General features: G+C 45.6%; 3 protein-coding genes across 5 annotated transcripts in view; all 3 read right to left on the bottom strand.

Annotated features, from left to right (window-relative positions):
* Positions 1–300: 300 nt before the first annotated feature.
* Positions 301–435, bottom strand: LOC310883612 (uncharacterized protein; the record flags this gene model as incomplete). Its single annotated transcript, XM_083804256.1, has 1 exon — positions 301–435. The coding sequence occupies one exon, from the start codon at positions 433–435 to the stop codon at positions 301–303; it is 135 nt and encodes a 44-aa protein (XP_083660382.1).
* A 4321-nt stretch (positions 436–4756) lies between these two features.
* Positions 4757–13046, bottom strand: VPS33A (VPS33A core subunit of CORVET and HOPS complexes). Its single transcript, XM_083804217.1, has 13 exons — positions 12860–13046; positions 12714–12779; positions 12499–12626; positions 11807–11996; positions 10955–11071; positions 10088–10262; positions 9196–9389; positions 7571–7697; positions 7325–7392; positions 6551–6688; positions 6057–6194; positions 5742–5910; positions 4757–5185 (listed from the first exon to the last, which is right to left on the bottom strand). The coding sequence occupies exons 1-13, from the start codon at positions 12959–12961 to the stop codon at positions 4992–4994; spliced, it is 1806 nt and encodes a 601-aa protein (XP_083660343.1). The 5' UTR covers positions 12962–13046; the 3' UTR covers positions 4757–4991.
* A 209-nt stretch (positions 13047–13255) lies between these two features.
* CLIP1 (CAP-Gly domain containing linker protein 1) overlaps positions 13256–23640 on the bottom strand; it is a 69666-nt gene continuing 59281 nt past the window's right edge. For 2 of the 3 annotated variants that reach the window (XM_083804173.1, XM_083804174.1), the window contains 6 exons: positions 22440–22492; positions 17137–17254; positions 16688–16844; positions 16073–16122; positions 14516–14640; positions 13256–13856 (listed from right to left, as the gene is read on the bottom strand). In XM_083804173.1, coding sequence (XP_083660299.1) covers positions 13634–13856; positions 14516–14640; positions 16073–16122; positions 16688–16844; positions 17137–17254; positions 22440–22492 — 726 coding nt within the window. In that variant the 3' untranslated portion in view covers positions 13256–13633. Of the gene's footprint in view, positions 13857–14515; positions 14641–15215; positions 16123–16687; positions 16845–17136; positions 17255–22439; positions 22493–23640 lie in introns of all 3 variants that reach the window. The other variant, XR_014573600.1, reaches the window with a different exon arrangement.

Raw genomic sequence — 23640 nt, 5'->3', positions numbered from 1 at the left:
TGGGACTCTCGGGGCAAAGCTGCTGGGAAGCTTTCAGATCTTTCAGGGAACGGGGCCGATGTCTAGGAGAGAGGAAAAGAATTGGCAAGAGCCACAAAGATCAGAAAGGTGCATGTGTATAGATACTTCTTTTTTTTTAATCTTTCCTTTTTACATAAGAAAATAAGATTATGCTTAGGCAGTAACAAAACAAAATGCTTGCAGAGTCGGTGCAGGAGGAAGGGACTGCCATCCTGGGCGCTGAGTGTGGAGCCTGATGCTTTGGGCCAGTCTGTGGCTGCCAGAGCAGAAGGGGAGCAGTCATTTAAGCACGAGGAAGTATGTCGTCCAGCCGGCGAGCAGCAGTGCTCCAACCAGCACTGTGTAGCTGAACAGCACGAAGGCCAGCAGCTCCCTCAGGACCTTGAGGAAGTGGATGGCAAAGGAGTCCGGCATGGTTCTCCCCAGCACCACGGGGCAGGTAGGATGTCTGGAGCTGGCTGCTGCCTTGTTCTTCTGTGCTCTGTATGAAGGAGAAGCAAAGGGATAGAATGTGTCTTTCCCAGAAGGATGGTGTGGCTCTGCTGTAGAGAGAAATGGTTGTCTTCGGGAGGGTTAACAGCCACCCAGCCTCCTAAGCAAGTTGCTAATTACCAAAGTGTAAGCGTTAGGCTCGTCTTGTGTGAGCTTGTTCAGACCTTTCCAGGGTTACCAAGCTGTGTGCAGTGTTGAAAAGGAGTTTGGGATCTGAACAACGTCTCCAAATCAGGACTGGTAACTAAGCAAACTAAAATAAGGATGCACGTGTAGTGGACGCTGTTGTGTAGCTAAGGACCGGTGGCCCCCAGTTCAGCCGGATCCTGGTGCCTTTCCCCCGTGTCAGTGGCTGTGCATCCAGGAAGCTTCACAAGCGGAGTGTTCGCTGATGCATTACCACCAGTGTGTTCTGATAATAGTGGTCAATTCCTCCAAGGAAGCCACCATTAATATTTAATGACATAATTGCATCTAATGGAGATACTGGCACAAACTGAGCCTTTTGTTTAAGAGTGAGGAAAACTCGGGCTTAAATACAAGTTTGCGCAGGAAAATATTTGTCTCACCTTAAAAATAACCTTTAAATGGGAGACACAGGGTAAGATGTTTTAGAATTCATCTTCCATCTGTATTCTGAAGTCATATGAACGCGTGACTTTAGAAGTTGCTCGTTTGTAAGTTTAATATAAAATCTGAAATTTCACAAAAGTTTTTGGCTCCTTAGACTTAAATCTGTAAAGGTCCAACTAAAAAATTCTGCTGTCTCCCTGACTCGCATGTTCTTTTTAAGTTTGGTCACAACCGTGGCAGACAAAATATCCCCATTCTTGGTGAAGCACATAAAGGGAATTTAAAAACAGATTTTGGATAAAACTAACCTAAAAGGATTATTTTTCTTCTAAATAGTCTAAAGCCAGTCAGAGTAAATTGAATTCCTGTTCTGCCACTTTGAACGTTTTTTAAAAAGCACGATGAAGAGTTCACAGTTTGATTAAAATTAAGTCAATCCTTTGCTTTTATTGAAGAGTCGGTTATTTCTTTCTAAACTCAGGTGCATGTATACGTTATGGGAGCTATTGCATTTTAAAACCAGCTATGGTTTCCCAGTTGTTTGAGTATCAAACTTCGATATTTATTGGCTTTTTGAAACTTTTAATTGTCTAAAGTAGCACCGACAAAGAAATAAATTGCTTACCCAGGAAGATGATGGGGTCTACTTTGTAAAGTTCCTATTCCTCTGGTTCTGTTCTGCAGCTGCCCCTTGAATTTCTGGCTCCTGGAAGGTTTGTACTGTAGTTTGATCCCCTTCTGAGCTGCTCATCCGGGAGCCAGGAGCGATGAGGCTGTATTTGCAGCCCGCACAAGGACTAATGCACTAGGTGTGGTCAGGACCAATTATTATATGACAGAGCGCCTTTGCGCGCTGCGCGGCACAGCAGTACAGAGCACTCCAAATAGCTCCCCTTCCCCGGAGAGCTTTTGTCAACGGCGCTCGGTGAGTTTAAGCACCATTGCTTTCTAGTGGTGTCAGTCAAAACCTGCATTTGTATAAATGTTTTTTTTTCCCCTCTATCGAAATATTGTGTCATTGAATGCTTCTTATCGTGCGATTCAGTTACCTGGAGGACTGTTGTAGCTCTTCCTGCGTTTTCTGAGAGCCCCGCGCTTCTGTGGGCTGCTCAGGGAGCAGGGCGCTTGCCTGGGGATTGCCCAAGATCAGCAGCACAGGACAGGTTGGAACTGTGCAGGCTGAATCAGGCCCTTTTATCAGAAGCGAGTGAGCACTGAAGGCAGTCTAGTCTATACATAATTGCTCCTTCACTGCCCTAATATCTTCACCCATGCACACCCAGAAAGTCACCCCTACCTTTTAGAGAGCAAGAGCTACAACTTATTTGTGGCAAGTGGGGAGGAGGGAGGTAAGATACACGTTTATTTTTAGCAAAACCGCTTTCTGAGAATGCTATATGAAAAGTGAAAGTCTTTGGGAGTGGAGGTTGGATAATGTTTGCTTTTCTTTTTGCTTGTAAACCAGACAAATGCAGACAGCAGAGAGAAGGAAGAGTGTGTACTGCAAATCAAATCTCTTACCTACAAAGATATTATGATGTAGAAAATGGCCCCTTAATTTAATTAAGCTCTCTTGTTATCAAATTATTACCCGCATGGTCAGCAAGGCCTTAGACAGAAGCAGAACATAATCAAGCTGCTCAGGAAGCCTGTTAAGTAGTAATTGCTCCTCCAGAGAATCGATCAACGTCAAGATGGCTTTGTTGTTGTTGTTGAATAGTTCCAGGAAGAGACTTGGTCTAGTTTGTGTATCCACATGGCTCTTGCTTGGTGGTGGTGAGGGGTACAGTCTGCAAAATGTATGCGGTGTTGTTGGTAAATTAATCCACAAAGTGTTCGCATAAACTGCTTTTTGAAATAAACGTCGTCTCTAATGCTACTAACACGTTTATTGACCCAACTGAAAAAGGTAAGCTGTTGAATTTGTGCTCTGCGTTTGTTCCATTATTCATTTGTGTTGGGCCACAAACTAGCCTGATCAGTGCTAGTTGGTTCCTTGTGATTAATTTCTGAAACTCAGAGTCATACCCGTAACAATGTGGGAGAATGATTTTTGTTTTCAATGCTGTACACATCATGTGGGATAACAGAGCAGAAATGTTTGCTAAGAGAGTGATTTAATGTGTTGTTTATTTTTTTTTTAAAGTTGTTTTTAACTGTTTAATAATGAAGTGCAGTGTGAAACAGAGTCCACAGTGTTTGCTGGGAAGGGTGTGAGCATAGTGTCGGTGCCACAGGCGTAGGCAACGGCCCCTGGTCTGCCTTCCCAGCCCCCAGCAATTAGCAGCGCAGAGTCTTCCGGAGCCAGAAGCTGCTTCTTGCGCACGTTGGCTCAGCAACGCCAAGGCCCCAGCCCCCAAGACCATGGAAAATTCCGCTCTATGATTCTGGACTCTGCAACAGCAATTACCACAATTTGTAAACTGAACAGAGGGAAACAAAAAAGGGATCTGTTTTAAAGCTGCAGCTTGCTGGGTCACTGAGGCAACTATTTTTGGGCTGCATCCCATGTGGGGAGTGCCTGTGTATGTGCGCGTGTATCGTCAGACATAAGCGTTGGGCACACTGAGGTAATTCATACTCCGGAGTTGCTTTGCAGTCGGGTGGGTGCACCTAGGACAAACAAGCCACATCCCACCGAGTCCTTCAGAGAATGACTGAAGTAAAAGACTAGCACGTTCCTCGTCATTTCCATGCTGTTACTTGTATTTGCAGGCAGTGCTGTTGACATGCATGTGGCCAGTTCAAGATTTATCTGTTGCTGCCTCTGCTAGAGGAAGCCCAGTGAATGTCTTGGCCAGACAGTAGACTTGCGCGTGACCGAGGGGTAGGTAACCACAACAGCGTGGCGCAGGCTAAGCAGGCCCTGCAGGAGCACTTCTCTGGCTGCCTCAGAGCCCTGCGGTTTCCAAAGGGGGACTGAGGACATGAGGCAGCAGAATTGTAGAGCCTTGTAGAGCAGCTGGGGCCGAAAGGAGCCCGCTTCCTTACTCTTTCTGTTTCAGTTTGGTACTTGGTGAATTATGTGTCATGGTTTGTTTTTTGTCTTCAAGCTGTATCTAATCATATGCAGTAAAAAAGTTACTGCTTCCCTTTGCAGTGGTTATCTTTCTCTTGTACAATGAGTGTACAAGGATGTGAGAAAATTTGGCTGCTGTGGCCATGGCCCTTGTAGGTTCCTGTTGATGTGAATGTGGTGGAACTAGAAACAGAAATTCCTCAGCTTTTAGCAGAAAGATGAAAGCAGGACAGCCCTTTCCAGCAAAATTATAATGTTGCAAGTTTTAGCCAGGGTAGGAAATGTTAATAGTGAAGTGTTACAGTTTTACATTTTGTTTTAGTAAAGTGATGCTCTGATATTGGGGGAAAGAACTTCAAAACATAGCAGAGGCACCCTGTGGAAGCTTTTCAAAGCACAGGTTCAGCTGCACCCAGTCTGTGACAGGAACAGATCCAGCACGTTGATGGAATTATCAGGCAACAGCAACGGACAGGAAATAATGGCCATCCCACCCCCGAGCTTCTCAGGAAGGTAAGAAGAAGTAATTGTATTTCCCATTAAAACTAAACTGAAAGAAAAATGGTAACAGCTCGTCAAATAGAAGGACCAGGGCAAATCCCACCCTCCCCCAGCACTTGTTTGCTGATTCAGACCACAAGCGGGGACATCTCTTTTTCCCATAATTTATTTCATGGTTAATGCCTTTCAGCACTGTTTGTCTGCTAGGAAGGTCCACAAACAAACGGTAGGAATGCAAGTGCAGAGAGGGATGAGGGGAACTGCATCACGAGCAGGACCACTCAGGGGCATGCCCCTCTTCCAGGGGCACGTTTCTTTTGTGTTCCAGGAGCTATGCCAGAGGCTGATGTACCTCTGTCAGGTTTAGTGTCTCTTGCCATAGACCCTAGAAAGGGGCAGGCTCCAGTTTTTCCATCAAGGATTTGATCCAGGTTGTCCCGTTGATCAGTTTTGTGGTGGCAATGACATACTCTGTGCCTCCGTCTTCCATCTGAGAGAGAAATCTCAGTGCAGCTATTTCAGCGTACGTCACGCCTCCCAGGAAGAACACCAGTGTGACTCGGTTCTCACCATGCTGACCTGCATGTTCAGAGAAATACAACAGCTTGGCTTAGTTTTATTTTAACATCTCCTCTCCATCACCTCTCAGGCAAACTCAGAATGTCCTAAACCTAAAATAAACGTAGCTGGTTTAGAGGAGAAACCTGCTGGGCACAGAACCAGCCTGGGGCCCAGAGGTGCAGACTCCGCTGCCAGCTGAGGAGTCTCTACAGGATTTGCTTAGTACTAGGAGAGTGATGCTGACCTTCATTGCAAGGTAATGTTACTTATTAAACTCACAGCGTAAGGGTGGGGTTTATTTTAGTTCACTGATGAGAAGTTAAAGAAATGTACAGCTCCACAGTATTTTCAATACAAATGGTGCTGTTCATTAATAGCAGGCTGAATATGTGACTGGAAGCTTTAAAGAGGCCCAAAAGCTATCTGTCAAAAACAGGCAGGTCTAATACTGCAGGGGAACAGGGAGAGGAGACAGATGCCTGCACTCCGCCAGCCTCCATTTCTGTTTGCCTCATTCCAGCCTAGCAGAGATGCACATCCCTTTGAAAAATGGGAAAACGAAACAAAGACTTACGCTTTTTCTGAAGGCCAGTAGGTAACTGCTGCCTCTCCTCAAAATGGGGACCCGGCAGCATCTTTAACACCTCCTCTATGCTGCGCCACCCGGGCCGAGCCAGGAGCTGTGCCAGGCGCACGCTCAGCGGCGCGTAGCCACTGTACACGTAGGAGATATCATTGGGGTTCTGCAAGAGAGCAGAGCGCGAGCAGCAGGTGAGTGCTACTTCATGCTGGAAAGCAGCACCCTATCAAACAAAACTACAAGGGCTTTCCTGCTGTACACAATCCCCTGCTGTTAAGTGTAATTGTCACTGCTGAAGCATCTCTTTACCTGTTCATTAACGTCATCCATCCATAAGCGCAGGGTTTTCCTGATTGTTGGGTAGTTATTCCTACCACTTGTCTGAGGCTTCAGGAGTCCAGCCTTCTCTAAGTTGTTTAAGGTCAATATGTGCTCGTATCCGTACGTCTGCAACAGAAGAATTCACCTTTAATGCCATGCCAATAATCCATGACCTGATTGTTAAATGTTATTATAAAAAATGTTTTGGTTAAGATCTCTACAGTGTAACCCATTTAGAGTGTTTAAACCATGACAGCAAAAACTGTAATGATATAAACCTCTGCGTACCTTCGTGTTGTGTACAGACACGTGCACCACCTGCATCCCAGCTGTCAGCCCGAACACAAGCCTCTGCCCTCTGTACACACCTAAGTCACGCTAAGACTACCCCATATAAGATGCATCCATCTAGAATGCTGTAGAGTGGAGGCTTTGATGGGGATTTTCTCAGAAATTTATCAATCCAAAAGTTACAGCCCAACCTGGAGAATCTCTCTTTTATAATGGTCCAGAACCTTCTGCTTCAGCCCACTATTGCACACAGATTGCAAGCAAACGAGACGTAGGATCTTGATTAACTGATGTTTTTGAGCAATGCAGTCTTCAATATAATTGTTAACCTATTAAAAGAAATACAGAAACTTTTAGTCAAAGCCCTGCTAAAGTACCTAGCAGACATGGAAAGGAAGATCTAGTTTTGCCTAGTGTCTGCAAAACGGCAAGAAAGGGGATGCAGCTGCTGCCCAGGCAGCTCCAAGCCATCTGCAAAACAGTGATCCCACACAGGTTCCACCTAGCACCTCTCTAAAGCACGGTGATTCCACAAGCAATAGATAGACTGTCTGATGCACTGAAAAACTTCTGATAATTGTCCTGAAGCCTTGCACCGATCCCTCAGAGGACACGGTGCCCCTGTACAAGTGAAAGCACTCCACCCGCAGTCAGCTGAGCTGCGGGCAGCGACAGGTAAAAGCCTGGCAGAGCACTCAGTACAGTGGCACCTCTACATAGGCTCAGTGGTGCATGTCACTTGGAAAAGACTTCTGCAAACATGCGAGGAGACACACAAGAACTCACAACTTTGGCAGTGAACAGAGCCAGACATCATCCAGACCACGTATTGCTCAAAAAACAAACAAAAACAAACAAAAAAAAAAACACCCAAAAACCAAACCACCACCAAACACAAATGGAAAAAAAATACACAGAAATATACATTTTTTTTGAAGCGTTATTGGTTGTCGTTATCTACTCACCTTGTCTGTGTCTATTCCAGACATGAACTCCTGTTCCACTGTTAAATTATCAAAGAAATCCTCAGATGCTTCAGGAAAAGAATGAAAATCGATGTATTAGCAACTGACGGCTTATTTTCTACATTAACATTTCAGCAGAGGAGACTGGATGGGATAAACCCAATTTTTGTCAAGCTGACTGATGTCAAGCAAGTTGTCTTACATCTTGTACGCCCAAATCCATCAAGCTATTCAACAAATACTCACTGGTGATGTCTTTGATGAGTTCTGCAATTGAGGTGTGGTTTGCCAGAGAACTCCTTGCTGCCTGCATGTGTGGCAACTGCGAGACAAACTGCTTAATCTCTCCAACTGTTTTCGCGTGGTGCCTTTCCTAAAGAAATCCATCACTAAGGTTAGGTCTCGTTCAGATTAATTAGCCACCCACCAACTAGATCATTGTATCATGAAAAAGTCTTTCACCGTACTCAGCGCAGCAGCAGATACTGTTAGAGACGTGCAGCTTTTCAGACAAAATACTTTACATCTTTATACTAAAATGACAGCATCACCCATAACAGCGCTTTGGTGGTTAGAAGAGGCCAGTCATAACACAACAGGAGCATCGGACTGTTTCTTTCCGTTCTGTCAATTATTGTGCCAGTGCTGGCAAGTGCTTTTCTCCACCTTTGTCTGACCAGCCATCACTAACTGTTCCTCAGCTTCCCTACCAGCAAATATCTTTTTTTTTTTTTTTTTTTATCTCTGATGAAGCACAACGCAGACTTCAGCTCGCAGAGCAGTCCAGATGTCTGTATTTCATTTGGGTTACTTGTCTCTCACTGCAACTTATAATAAAAATAATAATTTGACTCATATGTGAAGGATTTAAGCAGGCAAGTGCAGGCAGGAGAGTGATAGTGATGAAGCTTGCAATTTAAGAAGTCTTCTGCTACCACTGTGATGCTGTTTCATTATCACCTATTATGTCTGACAATTTATTATTTTTTTAAAAAACAACAGCATGAACAATCCATCTTTAGCACCTTCAGCGTTAATACTGCAGTAACAGACATTTATGAGGAGACAAGGCTAGTTGAGTTAGGGAACCACCACCTCTTTAATGTGGCAGAAAGGAAGAGGCAAAGGAAATAAACAAGAAATACAATCTAACAATGTAACCAGTTCTCTGCAGAATCACTATGAAGTCTGAAAACACAGATACAGGATCTCAGTCTCTTTGTGAATCATCAACAGGATATTTTCAAACAAAACCACAAACACACCCCACAGCACTCTCCAGCTTTGTCTAAGACAACATGAGCCTGAGTTCACAGGTCAAACCCCCCGTAAGACAACAGGGTTTTCCACATTCCTGTTGGTTTTGATGCCTGCCACAATAATACTGCATGAATGTGCATCTCGAGTTTTATTTCTTAAACTCTCTTTCTCCATCCTCAGGGAGCACAGAGAGACAAGAATTGTTACCTGCTAACTGAAAGCTCAACAAGCCACAAAGTAGAACTGATCACTGCACTAAAATTAACCTTGGGCCTCTTGCCGAGGGAAGCAGCACCTGAGTTATGCAGGCTAGACCTGAGAAAAGCTTTTAACAGTCAGGATGGGAAAAGCCCCAGAACAGACAGCTGGCGAGAAGAGAGGATCTACGTTACTGCAGAGATCTGACCAACACCTACTGCTGAAACGGAGCTGATATCAGCCCTGGGTGGGGAACCAGAACCAAGCAGGTTCTGAAGCCTGTCTGTATTTTCTCTGGCTGGGGATCAGTCCACGGCAGCAGCTCAGGCTGCCCGTCAGAGCCCCACTGATACAGACCGTATCTGTGTCTGATGACAATGCCCAAGGCATGCACGGTCAGATACACGCCTCACCTCAAAGGCTGCTGAGATGATCTTGGCTTTCTTGCTCAGCACTGACCCCACAGCATTGAAGTTCTTGTCTCGGATTTCAGCGTACAGCTCTTCAGCTGAGTTCAGCTGGAGTTTCTTGGGCTCTGTGGGGAGATCTTTGCCACCCTCACCCTGCTTCTTCGGGGCAAACTTCTCAGGAGGGAGTTTCACATACGCTATCGAATGCAGAGAAATAACCCTGATAAGGACTGGAGCTTCCCCATCGTAACTTAAGCAAAGCAGGCTGTGAAACCTGTCTCCTTAGCTGGAAAGGGTTCTTAGCCAGAAAGCTAATATAAATACCCAAATTACTTAGTAGATATGTGTCGGTTAAGGAGACTTGTACTCACTGTACTCACACAGGGAAGCTCTAGGTGCCCTGTTTCCAAAGAGGTTTGGGGGCAGCCTCCCAGCTGTCAGTACAGCATGGGGAGATTAAAACGACTAAACTCCTCTGGATTTTTAATTCCTGCCTCCCAAAGAGAAGGACAGCATCCTGAATCACCTTTCACAAACTTTTCCCTTTCCCTGTGGCACCGAGGGAGCTATCCAGGCTGGAGGGTGAAGGCACACACTAATATTTCTACTCCCACTCTACATGTTCAGTGTCACCATGTCTGCACCCAGCCAACACCCAGAACGTTCCCAGCTCAGTATCATGCACTGTACTCAGCTCTGCTTCCTGGGCAAACAAAGGTGGCCAAAGCTGATCTTTGGCTCTAGTCTGGGGCTGCTGCATCAGGGGCCTGAACCATCCCCGCCCCAAGCCCAGGTCAGCGGCTCCCACATCACTTAGTGGAAGAAGAAATCTGTCTGACACGCTGCGGCCTGCTCCAGCACAGCGGGGACGCTCCCCTCGCCCCCCAGTACTCACTGTTCTGAATCCCATAGATTTCATCGATCAGCCCTTCATACGTCAGCTGCGTAGCTAACGGCGTCAGCAGGTCCACGTTGCGGTCCAACAACAAGAGGGTGTCAAAGACTGGAAATATCGAGTTCTGGCTGCCGGGGAACTCACGCTTCATCCTGATCATCATATTAGCCACGTGCTGAAAATAAATCATGTTGGTCTGGTTACGGTGCTGGCCGCAACAGATGGATTTGACTTGTAGGCTGTACAGGCACATGATTATGCAAGGATGGGGTCACAGTCCCATATAAAGAAAGAGAATGACAAGAGGTACAAACTGGTTGACAAATGGGGGCAGGACAAGACAAAAAGAAAAGAAAAAAAAAAGCCCTTCACTGCTACTCCGTAACTTAGCAGGGCAGCAACTGTGGCAGCCAAAGCATTGGCTTCCTCTCAAGCCACTCCCTCATTACAAAAGGGACCAATTAGACTATAGGTTGATGAGACAAAAAAAAAGTGAGTCAGTTATAGGGAGAGATGGAAAAGATAATGCATGAGCGTAGGTTGCACGTTTCCAGGTTTATTCAGCCTTTCTGATACCAGAGTGGCTAAGTGTTTAACTCCACAGAAAGGACTGCAGAAAGCACAAAGGTACTGTACCTACGAGCAGAACATAAAATCAGATAAAGCTTCCTGACAGGAAGACTTGTGAAACAGCAAAGATTGTTCTTTTGGCCAGAGACAACAAAAACCTAATGGCCATGATCCTGAAATTCCAACATGACAAGAGTACGCGGCTGGATTCAAAACAACAAACGCGCAGGCGGCATGTCAGCAAGCGCTTGTTGCAAAGAACGAGAGGCATTGTTTAAGCAGCAGCGTTTGCCTTACCCGGGCACATTCGCCCTTCCCAAAAATCTGAGGGATGGTTCCGTAGAGAGCCTGCAGAGTCATCAGCCCCTTTGCTGCGTGGTACAGACTTGTCTGGTCGCTCTCCAAGTAACATTCCTAAACGAGAAGGAGGATTCCCAGTGGGAGGTGTCCACCTGACACAGCCGCTTCCACAGCGCTTCAGAGGAGCCAGAGGCTGGGGAATAAACTGTGGCCAGTGGTAAATATGGACCTTACCCATGCTGTTCCTAAATCAAATCACTTGATATAACCAATTGCTGTAATTTTTTTGAATCCTGCGTGCTATTCCCAGTTTGAGAGAGAGAGGAGAGCCAGAGAGTAACTGCGGTAAGCCTCTCCCTCTAACGGGGCCAATCCGAGAGCACAACACCTCTGCCTAGCTGCTGACAAGCAGCTGCAGGCCCTGCCACATCTTGGCTCTATTTGATAAGGCTGAAATGGGCAAAGAACCACTCGAATGTTTCTGTCCCTAGGTGCAGCACTCTGAGAAAACAGGATATGCAATTTGCAGCATACATCATTAACCACTGCCACGGCTCTTCTGCTGCCTATTGATACAAACCGCGTTGTTTGTTTTAACGACCAAGTATTTTAGGCCTTATGAACGCTCCATTTGTCAAAGTAACACCAGTGCTCTATGGCTGGAGGAGGAGGATACAGGCTGGTGTCGTGATTGTTCCGCCCGTGTTTAGTCAGAGAGCCCAGTGACAAGTCAGACCCAGTGCAGCACTCAGAGCCAAGCTGCACTTGCTGCGCAAGGCCTTCGTACCTGGCACTGAGAGCCAGCACCCACGCGCAGGGCTTTTCCTTGACGACGAGACGAGCACTTACCTTGAAGGCGCTCTCAGACTCCATGGACAGCAGGTCCCCGTCGAAGGGTATCAAGTCGAGGCTGTACTGCTCTCGGTGGATGAAGGACCCCAGCACGCCCTGCTCCTTCAGCCACTGCTCGCAGAGCAGGCTGCGGCGCGGCACGAAGAGGATGTGGAAGTCCCTCTGCGGAGAGCGGCCTCTGTCTTCCCTGCAAGAGTCACGAGCAGGAGCACAGCAGACAGTAACTCAGCAGCGCAGAGCGGCACGGGGTGGGGGCTAAGGGGCGCTGAATTTAAACGAAAGAGGAATGCCACGTGTGGTTATTATGATCAGCTTCCTTTTTATCTCTGAGTAGTTTTCACCCAGCCGTTTGTGCTCACACCCACACGTCTGAAACCAGGGCACAGTGACTTGGTTTCCCTGCAGTTCTCACAAGAAGGATGGCTCGGAGCGTGCCTTGTCGGGCAGGTTAAGGAGAACGCATGTCCTCGTGGTGGGGCGTGCAGCCTCTGCATCGCCAGCTGGGGTGCGACCCCCCCTCCCTTCCTGGGCGCCCTGCTCGCAGACACGGGCCCAGACGTGGTTTTGGCGTCTGCGCCTCGCTCCCCACTGAGCCCTGACGGGGAACTTGGGCAGCAGCTTCACACGGAACCGCCACCGCGCTGGGAAACCCCAGGGAGCCCCAGGGGAACCGAGAGCTGCCCCGGTACCTGAGCACGTTGTCGGCGATGATGTCCATCAGCTCCAGCTTGGGCCTGACGAAGAAGATGATGTTCTTCACATCCGCCTGGGGCAGGCGGCCCGGCTTCAGCGTGAACATCTTCTCCACCTCATGCTCCTGCGGGGGGGGGGGGGAACGAGGCGCACCTTAACCGGGCCCCCCCCGCCTCCCCCCCACCCCCCGGCAGCGCCCCGCGGGCCGTACCTTGAGCAGCGAGTACTGCGCGATCAGCCCGAACGGCCCCGTCAGGTACTCGTCCCACACGATGGCCTGCGGGGCGACACGGAGCCGCTGGGTACCCCCGGTCCCCCCCCGGAGCCCCCCCCCGACCCCCCCCGGTCCCCCCGCACCTTGGTGCCCGCGCACTTGTCGAGCACCTCGCGCAGCTCCCTGCGGCCCGCCTCGCGCAGCGCCGTCAGGTTCACGCGCCCCGAGCTCAGGTGCGCCGCCATCACCCCGCCGCCGTCACCTGACCGCCGCCACGTGACCGCAGCCACCTGACCCGCCACGTGACCCGCCACGTGACCGCCAGCAGCCGGCGGCAGCGCCCCCCCCCGGCGGCTGTGCCGAAATAGAACCTGAATGGCGGGGGCGGGGGCGCGCACGAAGCCCCGCTCCGGGGCAGCAGCCGAGCGGAGGGGAACGCCACCACACCGCTTCTCAACCCCAGTCCCGCGCCAAACAGCGTAAACGTACAACTGCGGCCTTAAAACGGTTCAGCGCATCGTGAAATCAACAGCACAAGCTCAAGGTACTTAAATAAGCTTTAATATAACTCTAGGGCTTCGTTCTATACACGGCTTCCCGGCAGCAGCTGCACCAGCGCGAGTGCGGGGCTGGTTAGGAGCTGCAACAAACCCAGAACCTGGGAGGAAACGGCATAAAGTCATTTATTAAATCATTTATTTATATTTCACTTAAGTTTAATAAAGGGAAATAGGGCGTTTATTAGTGGAGGGGGGGGAATATTTGTCAATTTACTGATTCTGGAGTGGATGGGCAAAGGGACTGGGAGCACGGGGTCAACAACGCCGTCCCTTTTCCTGACATTCAGCACACGCAAATGCTGGTGGTGTGAAGTGTCCGCTCAGTGCGCACAGACAGTCCGACCTCCTGCCCCTGCACTAGAAGGTCTCGTCGTCGTTGCAGTCGGCTGTCCAGTGCCCAAACATCTCGCAGGTGTCGCAGTAGGGGCGCTCCTCCCTCCTGCTGCCGTGGTAAGCCGAGTGGGGAGGCTCCTCCAGCATCTGCGCCTGGGTGGGACAGTCCTCGGTGTCGTGAAGGTCAAAGCAGCCGCAGATATCGCAGAAGAGACGAGGCTTCTTCTTCGACAGGCTTTCTTCCTCACTGCAAGATCAGCACCCATGCAAGTCAAGCAGGGCGCTTCTCCCTCATAAAGGAGAAAGGCCTGCTTCCTGCCCTCCCCGAAACCCATCTCGTTGTTGTTGAAAATAGCGCTGTGGTCAACAAAGACATGAAAACACTACAACAACATTGAAGACCTAACATCTCAACTACCCTGTAGTTCATCACAGTTCCCCGTATTCCCTCACACTACAATATTTACTAAAAAAAACTGCTCTATGCAAATATAGGCACAGGCAGACATTATTTGAAAGGTAACACGTGTAAACTAGTTTCTTTTCCCTTGATAGGAGAGATCTGAGCTCATAATTTACAACACAGGCTTTAGTTCTATTTCTCTGACTGGATCTCCCTCTCTCAGTGTAGTAACGGCATCATAAGGGAAAGACTCTTCTACCTAGCGTGGAAAGGGCCAGCCTCAACCGAGACTGACAACACACATCACATCAGTGTTTGGGATAGATAAGTGCAGGGGATCAGTCTGCACCACCTGGCATTCCGTAGCGATGGACCTGAATAGATTCAGTCCACCTAAACTCACCACGACAGCTGACACCAGGCTGAGCACCGTGCAGCTGACAGAGCCGACTGCTACCAACGCTTCCCAGAACAAAGCCAAGGTTCCCCTTTCGGATTTATACCTGTCGTAGTTGTTTGTCTCCTCTTCATTGCCGTTGAGGGCTGCTTCGCACATTCTTTGTATTTTCAGGTTCAGTTCTTCATTTCTCCTTTGCAGATCTACTATCACTGAATTCAGGAAGTCAATCTGTGACGTGAAAGAACAAGGCTGAGGACTGCACTTCCAGAGAAAGCAAGCAACATAGGAAAGGCCCTCAAACCAACACGGGCATTAATTTTTACCCGTGTGTCGTCGTCTTACTGAAAGCACAAGTGGAGACTGAAAGAATCGGGGGTAGGAACTGGGAGAAACTTCCCAAAGGATCCCTCAGTACGATTTCTGTTCAGGAGCCAGCTCGTTCAGCCCAGCCCGTGTCTGACAGACATCGGTGGGTGTCAACCCACCACCGATAGTTCAAGCTCGTTTTCTGATGTTACGTTTGAACGTAAAAGCCAGCTGTGTAATTCTGATCAGAATTGCATCTCCGGTCCTCTGGGCCTGCCGCTCAGGTGGGTGCATCGGGGGCGACCGGAGTCACTCCCAGAGCTGCGCTGGAGGCAGCAGCGGGACCGCACAGCGCCCACGCGGCACCTCCCAGAGCTGGCTTCAGCCAGTCACAGGGATCAGTAGTGAGCAGTGCAGAACCCCTGCTGACAGCAAGCACGTAGTGCTTGGCAGATCAACAGGGAGCAAAATACAGAAAGCCAAAAAGCGGAACAAACCTCGTGCTGATTGGAAGTATTGTCATCAGCCGGTGAATTCAAGGAGACAAAAAAAAAAGAAAAAAGAGAGAGAAAGACTGGTGGTTAGTGTACGTTAATTACACTGCTGCTGGCCTCTGTACAGATACGGCACTAGGAAGGACACCTGTAGTCAGTGACTGACTCCAGTGACCTAGCAAGAGCCTTCATAGTGGTCAGGAAGCGCTTCTGTTCTCACCGTGCTTCCCAGGCATTTGCTGTCACAGGCAGCCTGTTGCACAGCAGTCTTTTACATGTTCGTTAGGATTATCGTACTCCTTGATACAGACTTCTCCTAAATCTGTTACCAAGCGTATGCTACCTGAGCAGCTTCCTTGTCCCACCGCTGCCAACCCTCATTCTGAGCAGAGTTCAACAGTTAAAAACATGCAAAAATCAACAATTTCATCTGCAGAAGCTTAGAAGTGGCGCTGGAACTCTGGCAGCCCATTTCTCCTAGACGGCAAGCACCAGAGATTCATCGGCCAGGCCTCATTCCTTATTTGTGCCCAAGAAAACTTTGGAAAGGATGGTGAGGAGCAGTTACGAGAGTGCTCTGCTGAGCTGTGCCTCACCAACAGGCTGCGGGTCAAAGTTTGCTACCCATGGTTTTCCTGCTCGCTTCCCCACGTTCTGGTAACAAATCATTTCTCCAATATCACTTGATTCTAAGTATTTCCTGCCATTAACATTGCCCCTCAGATGCACAAGGTGAAAAGAAAAATCTGCCCATTTTAATCCTGATTTCCAAAATCTGACAGGAACCGTATTTGGAAAAATATTTCAGCCTGCCTACAGACACACTGCTGTTTAGCACGGTGATGTTTCAAACCAAATACCTGCTTCTCTTCCAAGCTTTCGTCTTGAAGTAGATTAGCAGCAATGTCACCTTTAAAGAGAAACAAAAAGGCAAGGCATAAACAGCCAGCAACCTAAAGGGTGAAACATACAATGGCTCATTCAGAGACTGAAATAGTGGAATAATCTATGGACTCCAACACATCTTATTCTTACTGCTTCCTGAGCATTCAGGGTAAGTTCCAGTGAGGGTGGCTTTCAGGGGATTTTTTTTTTTTTTTTTTTTTTGACCAGTGCATTACAGAAGCATGTTCAATATTGCACGTTATTTATTAATACACAACTGTGTGTTTAGGTGACAGCGACAGTTCACAAATGAAAGTTTTGGAATAGCTTACGCATGCATCACTTCCGGACAAATTACACTCTTGCCCCTAGTGTGAATGGGGTTAACTGGTGAAATTGGGAGCATTTACATTTTGCAGCTGGTCAGATTTCCTTCATTTGAAAAAACTTAGCTCTGTCCTACAACAGAAAAGTCACATTTCTCAGGAGGTTCAATTAGTTGAAGCTCGTTTTAACTGTGTTTTAACAGCTGCAAACCCCTGCAAGATTAAAGTTGAAAGCACAGACACAAGAAAAGCTTTCTCTTTTACCTGAGGGGCTAGTTACAGTTAATGGCTCATTGTTTTCCTTGAGCTTTTGCTCCAAGTTTTTCACCTTTTCCTCAAGTTTCAACTTATCAGACTCCAGTGACTTAACCACTGACTGTAAGGTTTTCGCAGAAGCGTTTTCTCCACGAAGCACTGTGATCTGTAAGAGTTACATCGGAATGCTTAGGTCTCCCAGCACGAAGTCAAAGCAGACAGGTACCATTCTAAGGGCTAAACAGCCACCACAAACACATGGCAGCTCTCACCGAACTAGCCAGAGGCACAGGCACTAACTAGGTACATATACATAAAGATTTAATTCTAACATTTAACTATGCTAAATTAATCATTAAATTAAATTAAAATGAATTATCCAACTCTTCAGTAGCAACCCCACAGTCAGACACTTGTAGCTATAAAGATTGAGAAGCATCCTGCTTTTCCTCATTTACCTCATTTCTGAGTTTTTCCAGTTCTTCATCTTTCTGTGTGATCAAGGCACTAGTATCACTGATGGATTTTTGTAAAGATGCTCTCTCTTCATCAATTTCTTTTTTTAATGTTGATTCTCTAGAAGAAAACCAAATACAACCAGAAATCATCCAAGGAATAGGTTAATGCTGTTGCCTAAAGAAGTTTAAATTAATTTTAAGTAGTAAACTACTGTAAGAAGTTCTTCTTAAATATTAATTCTGTACTTAACTAAGATTCTATATCTGTGTAAACATTTCAGATGTTACAACTGTGGAAACAAAGCAAAAAGTTTACCTAGGTAGTAAAAGCCAGAATCTGCATATCATCGTATCCATTTGAATTTAAAGAAACGAGTCAATAGACTGGGGAGATACAGGATAAACAAACACGTTGCACAATGTTCCACAAAACCTAACATCAGAGTTTTGTTACTTCCTGAAAATTATTAACAAGCAACAAAACACACATGCAAAGCTCATTGTACAAGTTGTCATGCAAAGCATTGATGATGCTGGAAGTATCAGCTGGTCCTCACTAATTTCAGTTACTTTATTTCCTGAATTAGATACTTCGAGCATTTCTGGGCTTCTAACAACTACTGATCCCTCAGAAACCCTGATTTAATAAATAAACCCTGGGATTTGTTTTGTTTCATGGGAAGGAGGTTTTAGAAAGGAATCCTCCAAAGCAGGCGCAAGCCCTTCCTGTGTACGTGTGTCCAGGCTTCCCGACTTTTTCAGCTGATCTAATAGAGATGGCTTCTGCCTACAGTTCCTGTCCTGCTGGCGTTCTTAAAGCATCACAGCATTACTGTGAGAACGTCGTTGCTAGCAAGTCTTCCTGAGAGGTCACAGGCCACACACAGATGGACAATTGTCCTCTAGTGCTAGGGCTATTGCTACAGAAATTCAGTACAAGCTGAAAGGTTTTCATTTGTCAAAATAAATAAATAAATGAATGAATAAATAAAGGCCACCAAAACCATTTCTTGCTACTCCAAAATCTGTGTTTACTCGTCTAGAGGAGAAGCCTGATTTGAGAGCACCAAGTGGTGCCCAGCAGCTGGCTGCCAACTCTCCAGGCCTCTGGGGATGAAGCCAGTTTTCTGTGCGATTCCACACGTCCCACTTCAGACGATGGCTGAAGTTAGCTGCTTTTCTTCTTACTAATCCTGAGAGGGCTGCTGACAAACTAAGCTATCGGAATACATGCCCACTACACAAAAAGCATGAAGACAGTAATTCAAAGAGACCGAATGACATAGTGGTTTCATTTAATAAACGAAACTACGCTCTCTTCGGACTGTTCAAGGGACCAAGAGTGGAACATGTCCTTGTGTGAGGATATGCAGTAGGTAGGGAATAGCTCCTAAGTCCTTACTGAGAAGTTTTTACATCCATGGTATCTACAGTTAGTGAGAGCCACGATACCCAGACCATGAAATACAATAAACCTCGCTGACTCAAGATAAATAGGAAACTCAACAATGAGAGCACAATTAACGTAATTCTTTCATTGTTAAGATTATACTCAGGAATGGAAGCAGCAAGTGGAGAATCTGGGGTTTAGAAAAGCTGATGCAGCTACCAAAAAAAACCCAAAGGTTGATTTTGGTACATTTTTACAATGAGAGAATTAATATAAACAGAAACACAAGTTGCAGACTGCACGATCTTGCCTTCAAATACAAGTTGTGCTCCTGCTAACAAAAAGGGCAGTGGCATTTAACAGCCCTCCTCCTTATCCCTTGCCAAGCCCGGTTCAGCAGAGCACTGAAAGCACGACAGCAGTCTCTGTGCTTTTCCGCAGCATTATTTACATGCTCCAGCCTGCCCCATGTTTTTAAATGCCTTGCTGAATTGGATCAGAAGCACAGGGTGGTGCTGTGGGAAAGTAATGTCCCGGCAGTGTACAGGACACTGCTGCCGCCTCTGATCCACAGAGCTGCAACCCCACCGTGTACCGAAGGATGGGGAAACGGGAAAGGACGTCTGCACGATGCTGCTCACAAGCTCTCCCCTACCTGAGACTTTGCCCAGGTTTCCCTTTGCTCTGCACGCAGCTGTAAAAGGGCAGGTGGAAACCCCAGCGACTTGCCTCATGCTCCGGAACTTGCTATTAAGGCAATGTTTCTATTTTTTGGTCAGATCCTCGTCTTAGAGGTCAAGGGCAGGCGCATGCTTTTTGTACAAACATAGTTAACTTGCCATTTATTGGCCTTGTAAAAAGGAGGCAGAAGCATTCAGGTGGTTGAAAAAGGTAAACAGTTTGTAAGCGTATTAATATATATTTACAAATTCAATATAGGAGTCTAGAGTACTATAACACAAGGAGAAAGAAACGAGAAGAAAAGAGGAGAGAAAGCGAGAGGGGGAAAAAGGCGCCTGTGTGAAAGCATTGCTTTTTTGCTTTTACAGGGCAGTTTTTCCAGGAGCAATCCTTTACAGCTCCAGTTAGAGGCCCTCTAAAACGTACAAACTGGAAAGTACAAATGTAGTCGGTGTATGTCACTAATTACTTATCCAAGTGGGGAACACGGCATCCACACGGTGACCCAGTGAGCTTAAAACCTTTCCCCTGCCAGTTCATATCCAAAATCCCTGCTGGGCAGCAGGGATTGAAGGGGGGCCAGGGGAGACAAGACTGTCAATTCATACACCATTTTAAAATTTTATATTCTAGAGGAGGTTAAGCCTTATTTTGAGCACAGTATGTGGAACTCATGGGAGACAATGAGATTTGTTGTTGTTGTTGTTTTGTTTAACATTGGAAAAAAAAAATCACCCAGATTCTTCCCTTACTACAAAAATAAGAAATTCTAAGAATGAAGCAAGTACCTTAAAGTGTTACTGGGCAAGCTTTAAAAATGCAAGATAACAAGAACCAAACGTTAGAAACGTGGAGTAGAAATGCAAAATACTATAAGGAAGAACTAAATTTGCACCAAGGCGCTTTTTTGTTTTGGTAAAAAAATATAGACTATATAACATATGTATATATATATATATATATTGCTGAGTGTTTTACAAAACAAAAGCAAGACACCAAGGGACAAAGGCAGCCAAAATATGTACAACAACTTTACTAAAAAAAAAATATATATATTATTTATTGTAACGTGGATAGACTTTCTTGAGTCTTACCATTAAAGACACACAGATATAGCAAAGGAAGCAAGGGTAGGAAAGGGAAGAGAGAGGAATGAAATGAGTATCGATAAATAGCGCAAGCTCAAAGACAGTAAGACAGTCAGCAACCCACAGTGAACCTAATGAACTGGAGTAACACAGAACCCCCTCAGAGTCATAAATATTAATCTCCTGCCACTCCTAGCTGGACTATTTCATAGAGAGTTGCTAAATTCCTGTGGGTGGAAGGAAGGTGGGAAAGCTACTGTTAGAGATTTGACCTAATTGAAATAAATAGATGTCTCTGTTTCAGCATCTCGAATTCTGAAGATAAAAGGAAGAAGTTATTGCTCATCACCAACTTCAGTGGAGTTTGGGAATTTAGAGAGACACCTTTTTTATTTAATTAGTTCTTCGTTCAGCCTAAATTTTTTGTTAGGAAATAAGGCCATATGCTTCCATTTTTTAACCCCTCATGGCCTGCAGTTTTCTTCAATAACACAGACTATTTCTGCTACTTGTTTTATCCGTTCTATTGGAGTTTATTCAACACTGTTGAGAAATGTCATTAAGCCAGTCACAAACTTGGGCATCTCAGTGTAACCAGCTGAAGCTAAGCACAGATGTACCTGACAACCCTGAAAGTAACGTTAACATTCACTCTGATGATTTCATGTTTATCTAGGCTATTTCAGGCAGCTCTTACAGAGTAAAAACAGACATAAAATTAACTGCTAAATACATTTTCAGTGCAGACACATCTGCACTACAGACAGTTACACTATTTAAAATAATTCTCACCACCACTTTAAATATGTATTTTAAAACATCTCAATTAATGGGCTATAAACAGCATAGTAAGCTGTCAGCAGCATGAATAAGGGGGATCCCTTTTCGCTTCCTTCCTCCACATCAGATATGCTCGAGATGATCCTCAGTTGGTATAAGCTCACTAATTACTGTGGATGTCAAACAGTCTTTACACCAGCTAAAGAATACTATCTTCTCCTTCACCTCTTTTTAAAAAATAAGTGACTTACACCTATGCTATTACATGCAGCTAAAGACCAAGTGAGCCAGTTCTTAAGGCTGGTTAAAGCTGGAGCTTCAGCTGTTGCCTTGCCTCTCTGTTTAATGACTAATTAAACCGTTGCATTCTCCGAGGGTACTGCACAACCTAAAGCTTCCTATGTGCATGCTGTCCTTTCAAAGTGAGAGAGAGAAAGTATGGTGCAGATTCTGCAAAGTAACAGATTATTAGGGAATAAAAACAGGCCCAGTGTATCTGCTGAGTAGCCAAGGATGGGCATGACTACTGAGGTGCCATTCACCGTCTTTTTTGCAACCATTGTTAATGCACGAAATTATAACGGTTTTGTTTGTTTTGCTTGGAGCACACTTGGTGTCATGGAGAACTGCACCTTTTTCTAGGAATTTATACAATTACTTTTGAAAAGCCTACATTTTTCTGAATACCTTGTGGTACATAGCCAATTGGCTTTCCCTATAAATAGCAGGAAGACCGTACAGTTTGTAACTTGGGACCATTTATTGAATAGCACGGTTTACAAAGGGATGCCCCCGTCACCCAGGACAAATCTCCTGGTATTTAAAAGCAGTGCTGAATGAACTGCAATAACTACTGATAAAGGAAATGAATATCTCAAAACTGTAACAACAAGCCACCAACAGCTGAATAACTGCCTTTAGTGTTATTTTAAATAACAATCCTTATCATCACTATCTTTCCATTACTCCTTAAGAACTTGACTGGGGAGGATCTGTACGTATGATGTTTATCAGACTGATGAACAATCCAATATTCCAGAGCAAACTAAAATCAAACGCTAAACTGCTTACTGAAAACGAAGAGAACTAGTACAATGCAAGAGGTGCATAACTAAAGAGAAAATGGTAAATACCTCTTCTTACATGTTTTTTTCTTATATTAATAATTACTTTTTCATCTCACTTTTAATAAAGAAAACGCAGAAGATACCATCCATAAGCCCAACCTGTGTAACAACCTCAGTACTTTTCACTACAATAGGCATGAACTGCTTTTCCTTAGCACTGTTTTTGTATTATGGTTTTTTTTTTTTCAAATTTTCTGTAGGACCACATAGTTCAATACACATCAGAAGAAAACTTACCTCTTTTTCATCTCTAATAACTGGTTATTGAGTACTGATCTCTCCTCTTCCAGCTAAAACACAAACACAAAAACCCTACAGTTAATACACCGTGGATTATTTCTTTAATACAATGTATCAGAACATCATTATCATTGTAAAACAGACACAGGAGGCTACAGAACCTAAAAATCCTTAAAGTAATCAATTTTCTTCCAGGACAATGCAGGCACACAAATGCGAATCATTCAGTGACTAATTCATATTAGCTAGTGAGGGGTTGTTACTGCTTTACTTTGAGGTCCTGTGCAAACAAAAGAGGTGTGAGGCTTAGCGCTGCTTTACACAGTACGTCTTGGCCTCCTGCAAGCACCAAAGAGAATTGTGTTTGTGCGCCCAGCTATTAAGTTTAGCCCAGTATTGATGAATTACTGGATTTGGTGTCATTTTGACCTGGATAATTGTACTACTGATCCGTATTCGTTACTGTACCGCTATATGGAGATTAAATAATTTATCCCTAAAGCTGTTGGTCTGGTGTCTGTTACCGTGTCCCAGACCTGTGATTCCGCGGGGCCACATTAAGCCCTCACAACTAGCGAGAACTAGATGAGTGGGTTTTGTGTAGAGCAAGACAGAAGTGGATGCTAAAGAGAGAAAAGTTTAGGAGAGCAAACGTTAAGGGAGTTTTGCAGCTTCTAAACCACTGTTGCAGCTGCACCCAGTCATGGATCAAGCTTGGAGCAACTTTATGGTAGAAAGGGCACCCTCTTCTCTCATCAACAGTTCTCCAGCAATCTGTTCTCTCATCAGCCTCAGAGCAGACGTCTCACATACCTTGTACAAAAGATGGACCAGCTCGGCTAATAGATAATTCTGCAGTTGTTTTGTTTTGTTTTCCAATGAAATTAAAATGCCTGGGCAGGTCTGAGGCTCTTCAAATACTTCAGCAAATAAATTGAAGCCAGAAATGTTCCCCAAGCTCAGCATGTATCTGACCAGGAATCTTTAACTAATTACAGACAGCTAATTATTTGTGAATCGATATAGAAAAACACCCCCAGCATCTTTAGTATAAGGCACTTTAACCTTTAGATGTCAGGATAAATCATTCATGAAAGAGTATCCATTAATTTTGCAAAGTGTGTCATATGCAGTCACAGAGTCACTAACCCAACTGACTAACACACTTGCTGGAATTTATATAGTTACCATAGTGACT

This window comes from Anser anser (assembly GCF_964211835.1).
Source record: "Anser anser genome assembly, chromosome: 18".
NCBI classification, from domain to species: domain Eukaryota; kingdom Metazoa; phylum Chordata; class Aves; order Anseriformes; family Anatidae; genus Anser; species Anser anser.
Note: the sequence above shows the minus strand (reverse complement) of the source record. Positions and strands in the feature narration are given on the sequence as shown.